This window comes from Daphnia carinata, chromosome 6 (assembly GCF_022539665.2).
Source record: "Daphnia carinata strain CSIRO-1 chromosome 6, CSIRO_AGI_Dcar_HiC_V3, whole genome shotgun sequence".
Lineage (NCBI taxonomy): Eukaryota > Metazoa > Arthropoda > Branchiopoda > Diplostraca > Daphniidae > Daphnia > Daphnia carinata.
This window is the reverse complement of record NC_081336.1, coordinates 6982192-6992999: the sequence shown is the minus strand read 5'-3', so window position 1 is coordinate 6992999 and position 10808 is coordinate 6982192. Positions and strand designations below refer to the sequence as shown.

At 40.2% G+C, this 10808-nt stretch overlaps 3 protein-coding genes, 1 long non-coding RNA gene and 1 pseudogene across 4 annotated transcripts; 2 read left to right on the top strand and 3 right to left on the bottom strand.

Annotated features, from left to right (window-relative positions):
- Nucleotides 1-138: 138 nt before the first annotated feature.
- LOC130702434 (histone H3) lies at nt 139-562 on the bottom strand. Its single transcript, XM_057524103.2, has one exon. It carries the CDS (start codon nt 554-556, stop codon nt 146-148), a length of 411 nt encoding a protein of 136 aa, XP_057380086.1. The 5' UTR covers nt 557-562; the 3' UTR covers nt 139-145.
- Nucleotides 563-776: 214 nt separating this feature from the next.
- LOC130702568 (histone H4) lies at nt 777-1109 on the top strand. The gene has a single exon (XM_057524237.2). It carries the CDS (start codon nt 783-785, stop codon nt 1092-1094), a length of 312 nt encoding a protein of 103 aa, XP_057380220.1. The 5' UTR covers nt 777-782; the 3' UTR covers nt 1095-1109.
- Nucleotides 1110-2070: 961 nt separating this feature from the next.
- Nucleotides 2071-2490, bottom strand: LOC130702420 (histone H2B.3-like). The gene has a single exon (XM_057524096.2). The coding sequence runs from the start codon at nt 2478-2480 to the stop codon at nt 2109-2111; it is 372 nt and encodes a 123-aa protein (XP_057380079.1). The 5' UTR covers nt 2481-2490; the 3' UTR covers nt 2071-2108.
- A 322-nt stretch (nt 2491-2812) lies between these two features.
- LOC132088055 (histone H2A-like) lies at nt 2813-3211 on the top strand (annotated as a pseudogene).
- A 5916-nt stretch (nt 3212-9127) lies between these two features.
- LOC132088094 (uncharacterized) lies at nt 9128-9841 on the bottom strand. The gene is made up of 2 exons (XR_009421313.1): nt 9760-9841; nt 9128-9696 (listed from the first exon to the last, which is right to left on the bottom strand). It is a non-coding gene; the product is annotated as an uncharacterized LOC132088094 (long non-coding RNA).
- Between the last annotated feature and the right edge of the window lie 967 nt (nt 9842-10808).

Below are 10808 nucleotides of genomic sequence, written 5' to 3'. Positions count from 1 at the left end.
TAGTGCACCAAAAGCAATATTTTGTCGTGTTGCTGCCATTTTTATACAAATTATTAAAAAAAGAAATGGTTTTTGTTCACTTTCCCAAAGCAAATGGTGGCCCTGAAAAGGACCGATTTTTTTGGATGACGAAAGCAAATAATGTCTAAGCGCGTTCACCACGAATACGACGGGCCAGCTGGATGTCCTTGGGCATGATGGTAACTCGCTTGGCGTGGATGGCGCACAAGTTGGTGTCTTCGAAAAGACCCACCAAGTAAGCCTCGCTGGCCTCCTGAAGGGCCATCACGGCGGAGCTCTGGAAACGCAAGTCGGTCTTAAAGTCCTGGGCGATTTCTCTGACCAGGCGCTGGAACGGCAACTTGCGGATCAGAAGCTCAGTCGACTTTTGGTAGCGACGGATCTCACGAAGAGCGACGGTACCGGGGCGGTAACGATGGGGTTTCTTGACACCGCCAGTAGCCGGAGCACTCTTACGAGCAGCCTTGGTGGCCAACTGTTTACGGGGCGCCTTGCCACCGGTGGACTTGCGAGCGGTCTGCTTTGTACGAGCCATATTTGTGTATATATTTAGTTTAACTGGTATGCTGGCTCTATATTCCTAAGTGACGGACGTTGAAGAACGAAATCATGTATTTGATTGCTATTGGTCGGAACGATTATTTTTTCACGTTTCCGATTGGCAGGTAAGAAACAGCCAATGGGAGATGGACAATCGCCTATATAAACTCTGACAATGTGTTATTCCACACAGTGAATTTTTCGACAACGTTGAATTCAACATGACTGGACGTGGTAAAGGAGGTAAAGGACTCGGTAAGGGAGGCGCCAAGCGTCATCGTAAAGTTTTGCGTGACAACATCCAGGGCATCACGAAGCCCGCCATCCGTCGTCTTGCTCGTCGTGGTGGTGTCAAGCGTATCTCTGGTTTGATCTACGAGGAAACTCGTGGTGTTCTGAAGGTCTTCCTTGAGAACGTCATCCGTGATGCCGTCACCTACACGGAACACGCCAAGAGAAAGACGGTCACCGCCATGGATGTCGTCTACGCTCTGAAACGTCAAGGTCGTACTTTGTACGGTTTTGGTGGTTAAATCTCGCAGACTATTTTGAACCAATCGGCCCTTTTCAGGGCTACCACATGTAATCAGAAATGGAGGTCGTTGCCATTTGTCAATAGCGATTTGCTTTTCATGCTGCTTTTGAAAGATATCGTAAACTTTACCATTGTTTAAATGAAATGTAAAAATAGAAATTTTACGTTGCAGCCAACTAAAACTGCAGCATATGTTTGATAATTTGTCATAGTTCATTTTTAACGGTAAGGAAAGTTCACTCTACTGCAATGATAGAAAAACAAGAATCAGATAAGATTGTTAGAGGTAAGATTTTATGTTACAACAGACCTACACTGACAATATTTTCCGTTTTACGATTTCGTTGTTGCGTTGTAATTTTGGATCTGTGGAGAAAACTTATCAAGTGCTGTTCGGACTGGATCATTTCATGTTTCTTTGTATTGCGTATTTCAATTCTGTGGTAGGTTTGCTCACCGAACTGCAGATAATACTTGAACGAAAAAGGGGTTCTCTTATTGACTTGAAAGACATCGTTATTGGTGAGATAAGAGTGGTCAAGACCTGTTTTGGTAAATAAATAATAGGCTAGATTACGATAAAAAGGTGACTAAAGGTAAAGAGTATACCAAACGTAAAAAGAAATCGTCAAAATTTGTTATTTTGAACATTTGATAAGTACATAGCCAGATATTACCACCGGTGTTACCTTTCCCACACTACTGAAAATCGATTCCAGCTGATTGAATAACCATAACCTAAGTTTCGTTGCTGGTGAATGCTTAATTGGGGAAGACGTGCATCATATAGCAAGTCGCACACTAGTTTAATAGTGCAATAAATAATAACTATCCAGCTGCAAGAAATCTGTTTCGGCGCTCTTTTTTAAAATGATTAGATAACGAGCTCTGACTGTATCTATACCAATAGAACACACAAGAAACAGAAACGCTGTAGAACTCTTCTTTTTCTTTAAAATGTGGTGGCCCTGAAAAGGGCCGTTTGGATTGAGAAGCCAAGAGACCATATAATCTACTTGGTGCTGGTGTACTTGGTGACGGCCTTTGTGCCTTCAGACACGGCGTGCTTGGCCAACTCACCGGGCAAAAGCAGACGGACGGCCGTCTGGATTTCCCGGGATGTGATGGTCGACCGCTTGTTGTAGTGGGCCAAACGGGAAGATTCTCCGGCGATGCGCTCGAAAATGTCGTTGACGAAGCTGTTCATGATCGTCATGGCTTTGGAGGAGATGCCGGTGTCGGGGTGGACCTGCTTCAACACCTTGTAGATGTAGATGGCGTAGCTCTCCTTCCTCTTGCGCTTTTTCTTTTTGTCTCCTTTGGCAATGTTCTTTTGGGCTTTGCCAGCTTTTTTCGCTGCTTTGCCGCTAATTTTAGGGGGCATTGTCTAAGATAAGTTCCAATATTTCTCTAAATACTGTGAATGAAAGGTCCTTTTCGTACAGACCAATTTATACAAAAATGTCCCCATCCCTCTACCTGATGGTAGCCAATTCAACGGATTAAATTTTTAAAAAGCAGATGGTTTTTCACAGAAGGGGAGGAGCTACTGATAGCACACAAAGACCGCGCGCAGTTGGACAAAGCAAAGCGTAGTTAGACATAGTTGTCGTTGTTGGCTACCAGTATTCATCCTCTAAAAGCTATAAAGCACTTGGTAGACAGTAAATGTTCATCGCTTGCTTTAGAGCGCTCGATTACGTTTAATATTTAGAACATGTCTGGTCGCGGCAAAGGTGGTAAAGTGAAGGGAAAGTCAAAGACCCGTTCGAGCAGGGCCGGACTCCAGTTCCCCGTCGGTCGTATCCATCGTATGCTCCGTAAAGGATCGTACGCTGAGCGTGTCAGTGCTGGCGCCCCCGTGTACTTGGCCGCCGTCATAGATTAATTGGCCGCTGAAGTTTTTAAGTTGGCCGGTAACGCCGCTCGTGACAACAAGAAGACCCGTATCATCCCCCGTCACTTGCAGTTGGCCATCCGTAACGACGAAGAGTTGAACAAACTTCTCTCCGGAGTTACCATCGCTCAAGGTGGTGTCTTGCCCAACATCCAGGCCGTCTTGTTGCCCAAGAAGACCGACAAGCCCGCCAAGGCTTAAACCTTTCCTCATTGTTACTAACAAACGGCCCTTTTCAGGGCCACCACAATTTACTGAATTGACGGTTGTTGTCACTCTGTTAACTAGGTACCGCACCGTAAGACTTGTAGCGGGTGATTTGAGAATTGAGGTTTCATCATCTCCAATCTTTCAAAAGTTTACTTCGATAATTAACAGCAGTTTTTAACATCTAAATTACGACGAAAGGAGAAGCTGGATGTTTGTGTGGAAGGAGAACGTGCGTTAGATTGTGAAGTAACCAAAAGATTTCCAACCTATTCCACGATTTGTCATGATTTTTCAATTGTCGAGAACTAGATCGTTTTTGTTACTGGGTGGTAACTGTTATTGTTCTTAAGGCCAGATTATGACAGGTCGCGTTTCCGCCTCGTCGAGTTACCCGCTTCGGAATCTGGAATGAGTTGCAGCCAAATTTAAAGTTTGCTGCTTATTTTTCTTCTACCTCAATGGCTGCATGTAGAAGCGCTACTTGTTTTTCTTTTTCATAGATGGCAGCATATTGAAGCGCTCCTTGTCCTTCCTAGATGACACCATTTTGAAAACTAGTAACTTCAAGGCCAGAACTTTTTTCTTCATTCGTGGCTTCGCTGGCGATGCAATGAAGCTGTTCTAGAAAACTGGAGTAATCTGTAGCTCTAGCGTCTTACTGCTTCCACAATGTCATTAGTTATGTCTATTTAATCGCTAAGTATGTTAAGCTCCCTCCACGTATTCCTTAAGTAATTTGGGGTTCCAGTAGAAAGCAACAATTGAAAACGGAAATGGAGTTTTTTCCGTTTCCCTCTTGCGACTAATTACTAAAGCTTCTAAAGAGGTGAACTCTGGTATACTATTTTTCGCCAGATGGCGTGGGGTTTCGTGGATTCTCTAGGAATTAACTAATACAGTTGGCTATGAGATACTGAACGAATATGTTGTTTAAAGGAGCCATTTCCGATCTGGATATCTAAGACCATTAAATTTATTTAACGCATAGGTTTTCTGATTTTATTCCATTGATATTTAGCTGTTCTTTGGTATTTACAATAGAAATTTTCGGATATTTTTCTTAAAAAATTACTTTTCTGATTCGTTTCACCTACTTTTGAACTCCTCAGCAAGTCAATCACCACGCGGTCTGTTTAAGTAGGTGTCAACTACTGTGTTAAGCTATCCAGGCATTGTACCATACCCACATTCTGCCATAACAGTAACTCTAAAGTGTAAACAAGCTGTAAACCAGCTGCGACTGGTGAAGAACTTGTCAACATCATGTAGCAAATTCCGTCAAATAGGTAATTAAATATTTTTACTTGAGTGATGTGTTGGTTTACAATAATGTGTTCTTTGTTTTAGCAATAATTTGTACCAATACAACAACCTATTCTGTTGCCATGAAATACTTGTCACAAAGAATCACATAATTTTCTACCAAAGGTAAATAATTATAAACTGTATGTGTTGATAAGTGTGTGTTTCATGAGTTTCAGTAGAAAATCATTAAACATTAAGCTTTGCCTCTTTGATGTGGTTGTATTTCCCGAGCAAGCACCATTTATTTAATAGCATTCTGTTTTGGTCTGGAACTGGCCTACAGCCATTCTTCTAATCTCAGGTGAAATAGAAAATTTTATTGTCATATAATTGTGCTTCCAAAGAATTTTCAAATTTTATTGGGAAGAAAAGCTTTTGAGTGGGATTGGCACTATAGGCAGGAGGAAATATACACTCGACTGTTCCAAGTAGAGTTTGCAATTGCCGACTGATAAAGATCATAAATTTAGCCCCTTACTGTATAGTTCATTTGTTTGTTAAATTGTGTACATGTTTGTTCACAGGTAATTGGTTGCCATGACCTCCTTTAACACAGTATACCTGAATAAAACATTCAGGTTGTGCTGGCTTGAGATATAAATAGATTTTTTATAATTTCTTCAGTTAACATGCAAGAAATGCTTTGGACAGCACTGGGTTTCACCCAGTTTAAGTGAGTGGTTATTCTTATGTTTACCCAACCACTTCTGTAATAAGTTGTTAATCTAACATTAGATTGCAGTAGAACAACTTGCAGAAACAGTTGCGATCACGTGTTATGCGTATTTTTGTTTTTAGAAAGAAAAGAAAGGCAGTGCCACACCTGTGATTAGGGATTTTATCTGCTGTGATGGAATCAAGAATAAAGGTTAAAACATGTCCAGTTTCAAACAAGATGATTGTTGGCTAAATATAGCTGATCATACACTTAACCGGAGGTATAACAGTTCCTCTGGACCAATGGAAAGCTAGCGCAAATTTGATATGGTAGCCACCACGGCTTACGATTTTTTTTTAGATCATTTATACGATACAGGAGGTGCAATTGAATTTATTTATGTCCATGTTTTTCTTCTAGAGTATTCGGAGCTGTCCTTGGTTTCGAATTGGCAGTCTTATCACATTCTTTTACATCCATCACTGCATCCAGATTAGTTGTGTACAAAAACCCAAGGTATACCATATAATTGCAAACTTGGGTGTTAATCACCAACTTCCTCTTAGGGCTATCTTTTGCAAGTTAAATTTCCCTTGCAATATTATATTTGTTATATAACTAGAATTTCTTTGTTATTCTGAAAACAAGTCCTTTCGTTTTGTTTGACCCAAAGCTCGAAATGATTCAATCCCACATCAATCATTCCCATAATTTGCCGTGGAACTATCCCATAGCCCATTTCGGTGGACTAAATTCGGATCCGCTAAATTAAGCAGCTAGTAGTCTTTCTATCCTAATTCAACCTTTCTTTTTCATTTATTTGTTTTTCTTTTTTTCTCCTTTTTATTTCTTTCTTGTTTGTATGCAACTGGACACCAAGATGTACAGCTAACAACACGCCAGGGATCATAAAACAATGACCAGGCCATCACTTTGGTTTGTTCCTTCATAATAAAATTTATCCCACCTCCATCCCTGCAGTCTTAATTGCACTTAAAGAAAACATGTAAAGAATAGTCAATGAGTCAATACAGCATTAAACAACAAGTAATGAACTTAATCTCGCTGACTGTAAACAATTTGTCCTCACTTGTTTCCAATGTAATATCATACTATATTAGCATTTTACCCTAACTATTTCCAACAGTTAAAGCCAAGAAATTTTACAGTTCTAATTCAGTCCATATTGAAACTCACAAAAAAAGACTTATATGCCATTCCAACAAGTCTGCAAGAAAAAGAACCGCAATTTGGGGTTGAAGGGATGCGCCATTAGGAAATAAAAAAAATTGCATATTTAGCCAATATCCTCTTTTTTATTACGGTAATAAAAATTATTCATTGTCCCAGTTTTTATGGAGATTACAAGTCTGGTTAGTTTCGTTGAGTGCGCGATAGTTCTGAAGTTCTTCGTAACTTTCAGTATACTTCCGGGAAATTTGCACAAAATACCTTAAAAATCAAGTCGAGTACTCACCATGAGTATGTATAAATTATCGAGACTGCATATTGTTAAAGGTTTTTTTAAAACCTTGGTTACTTCAATTGAAAACCCAAAAGATTGAACGCTACCGTCGTCTGCCATGTCCGCCATTAGCTATGTAGACATGCAAACATTTTTGCTCTGTTGTTTTTTCAAGTTTTTCCCTTGTTTTGCGCATCTTCATCAACGAGTAAGTAGCACACGATCATTATTTTTATCCATACGTTATTATTTTACTTTATTGTTGGAATTAGGAGGGTGGAAGTCTCTTATGTTAAACATCAATGATAAGTTGAACACAGAATGCAGGCAAGTCAAGTCAATAGTCAGCTTTTGCTTTGAACATGCAGTCTTCTTTTTTTCTAAGGTTAGATGTCCTCCAAGTCTTCTTCAGAGCATAGCAGGAATATTATTGACAAATTTTATGCTAGAGGATTACTTGACCGTGAATGTTTAACATAGAATCGTAAGCAGACTTAAAAGGACTGGCTGAATTATTTCAAGCTCAAGCCCACAAGCTGATCTATTGCTGTTTAACATATATGCATTTCTTAGCTATGTCTAGAGAACTAAATGGTTTATTACTGTGGTCACTTTTGTATTCAATATCGTGACTTCTGCTGTACTAGATATTCCACATTTCCTTGTTTGAACTTCTTGAATCTTCACTCAACTAACAAAAGTTTATGGCAAGTGTTTGTGACAAGCTCTTGTTGAAAGGAGGTTGACAATATGGAATATTTGTTTATCATTTAGGAAAATATTTCTTTTGAACGAAAGACTGTTTTACAGAAGTAGCATTCCTTGCCTTCAGTCAGTTACATCATTATGGCCCTAGTAATCTTAGGAAACTATTCGAGCTAGTTTGCGTTTTTCACTTATGTCACTTTAAAATCTTTTTTATTCTTAAGTTGTTCTTTTGTCTGATTTATTAACATCTGTTACACAGGGTAGAAAGAGAAAGTCCTCGTAGTCGCCTTCTTCGCCATTGTCTCATCGCTGTCTTCGCCATCGTTTTTACGATCGTCTCATCGCCGTCTTCGCCTTCACCATCGTCATCGCTATCTTCGCCTTCGCCATCGTCATCGCCGTCTTCGCCTTCGCCATCGTCGTCTTCGCCATCGCCTCATCACCGTCTTCGCCATCGCCTCATCACCGTCCTCGCCATCGCCTCATCACCGTCCTCGCCATCGCCGTCTTCGCCATCGCCTCATCACCGTCTTCGCCATCGCCTCATCACCGTCTTCGCCATCGCCTCATCACCGTCTTCGCCATCGCCTCATCACCGTCTTCGCCATCGCCTCATCACCGTCTTCGCCATCGCCTCATCACCGTCTTCGCCATCGCCTCATCACCGTCTTCGCCATCGCCTCATCACCGTCTTCGCCATCGCCTCATCACCGTCTTCGCCATCGCCTCATCACCGTCCTCGCCATCGCCTCATCACCGTCTTCGCCATCGCCTCATCACCGTCTTCGCCATCGCCTCATCACCGTCCTCGCCATCGCCTCATCACCGTCCTCGCCATCGCCGTCCTCGCCATCGCTTCATTGCTGTCTACGCCTTCGCCTACGCCATCGTCTCATCGCCGCCTTCGCCTTTCGCCATGGTATTGTTTTGATTTACATTGTAGTGTGTATAAGTTAACCCATTGGCTGCCACCCCGTTTGCGTCCCATTTTTTTTGTAGCTTTAGGGACCGGTGGCGCTGTTCTGCCTCATGGTTTCTATACCATGGGGTGGGACAGTCGCCAATGCGCCTAAAGGCACAAGGCCTTGTGTCTTTAGGCGCATAGTAGGCAATGCACCAGCAGGGCCTCTCTTTGTCGGTACAGTGATAGTTTACCTGGGGTGTGCATTCCCGGAAAGGTTTCTATCACTGTGCCAGCCCGGACTTTGTCTTCGGACAAGTCCCACTTGGTGGCGATCCTTATGACGCCACGCGTAGTTACTGTAGTTTAAGCAACCTAAGGTTGCATGGCCTGGCAGCCAATGGGTTAACTTATTTAAGTGTATGTATGTATGTGTATTTGTATGTATGTATATATTTGTATATTGTGATGTATGTAAAATAGTGGTGGAATTGTTGGGTGGAGGAGGGACAATAAAACAATTCATTTCAATTTACTTTTTCCTGTGTATTTTATTTAACATTAATTGACTACAAATTATCAAAAACTTGGAATACTCGTTCCACCACCTATAACACTTAACAAACCAGCGATCGACGATGAATTTGTTTAAACACACCTTTTCACTATCGGACAAACGTACATACTTTTTGCTAAAGAAAGAGAAAACAGAGACTTAAGAATTTTCACATTGAATTTCTCTTTCTTTTTCCATCTACTGTAAATCAGAATTACTGAGCAAAGAAAAAAAAAAATAGCTTTAAGAAGCTGCTGTGCTGAAATTTAACCAATATCAGCTTTAACTTCTGATCCGTTGCAAGGAAGTAATGATTCACCAAACACCAAAATCTTACTAGATATACTTTATTTACACTGTAACAGTAACAGGTGACATTTCCTTCGGCCACAAAAGGATCTCACAACCAGCACAGCATACTAGGTACATTCCAGAGACCTGCAAGTACACTTACAAATTTGTTTTGTTAATGATAAATAATGAAACCCTTATCAAGACCTGAAAGAATCATGCTAATTAGATAGGAAAATATTTCACAAAGTAATACCAATTTATCGAAAGAAAAGCTTTGGTGACAAAGCTTTGGTGACAAAGTTAGGTGACTTTTACTTACAATTACGAAATGCTGATACTCACACAAAAATTGAATGCCTTTTTAAGTAATTGTCAAAGTACGGTATGATGTTCTTTCATATTAAGCTTTAGCTATAATACTTAAGAACTTTGTAAGAATTTGTTTTGCTGTGGTTAATCTATCACCAGATGAAAAAGGGAAAGTCTGCAATAAAACCATGCCTCAAAATACTGGAAATGTGAAGAGAACGATGGAAACGTCCATTACAGCCGTCATCCTCGTCGATGCCTTGTAAAATACAACAGCTAACATAACCATAGCTCCTCCTTTAAATAATTTAGAACATGTCTGGTATTAAAGATTCTTTGACATTAATTTTCCCATAATACCTTTAAGAAGTTAGAAATGAAATGCATCGTGAAATTTCAAGAACGGAGACGTTGATCTGAGCTGCCATCCTCAAGTCCGACGCCACGCGAAATAGAACATCTGACGTGGCCAAGCTATTCAGAATTGGATTTCACCGCTAGATGTCTCGAAAATATTCAGAACAATAGTTAACAGAACAAAAATGCTAAGCCGAAACACCGAATATTTCTGCTGCATCGCGCTAGCCCTGTGGCGTACTGGCGCGCTAACATTGAGTCAAATATTCGATGTATTTCGAAAACGATTATTTAATGAAGAAAATAGCAATTTTACCGGAATCAGCATTCATTTTTGAATATATCTTGTGATATTCAACTAATTCCGATGAGTGTTAGTTTCTGCAGAAACAAATTTTAAGCCCGACTAAATAAGCCCGACTTTTCTTATTTTTTCGTTTTTTACGTTTAATTAAAAAACCATAAGGCCAATTGAAAAATAGATTTTATTTCCGTGCTAAGCATTCAATTCTGGTTCGAATTCATGTATTTTAAGCGAAATTTAAAATTTAGCCAAAAATGAAAAAGTGCAAAGGCTATAGCCTTACCACTTTTGTCAAAATCGGCCAAAAATTACATCTCTTTGAATTCGACGAAAATCACACAGCATAATAAAAATTTAACGCTAATTTATAAAAAGCCACTGGTTTTCTTGTCAAGTTAGTCGTTTTTGAATTAAACCGAATCTTCGTGCAAAAAAAGAAAAGTTGGGCTTATTTAGTCGGGCTTAAAAAATTTTTTCTGCAAAAACCGGCACTCATCGGAATTGGTTGAGTATTACAGAGTATACTAAAAATTGAATGCTGATTCCAATAAAATTATTATTTTTTTCGCTAAGTCAACCATTTTGGAAATATAGCGAATATTTCTGCTGCAGCGCTAGCGCTATAGCGTACTGGCGCGCTAGCACTGTGTGAAATATTCAGTGTATTTCAAACACCCACCGCCACCTATGGAGTTTTTGTTCATTCTAAAATTCTGAGCGTCACCTATGGACATTTTTCTGCGATTTT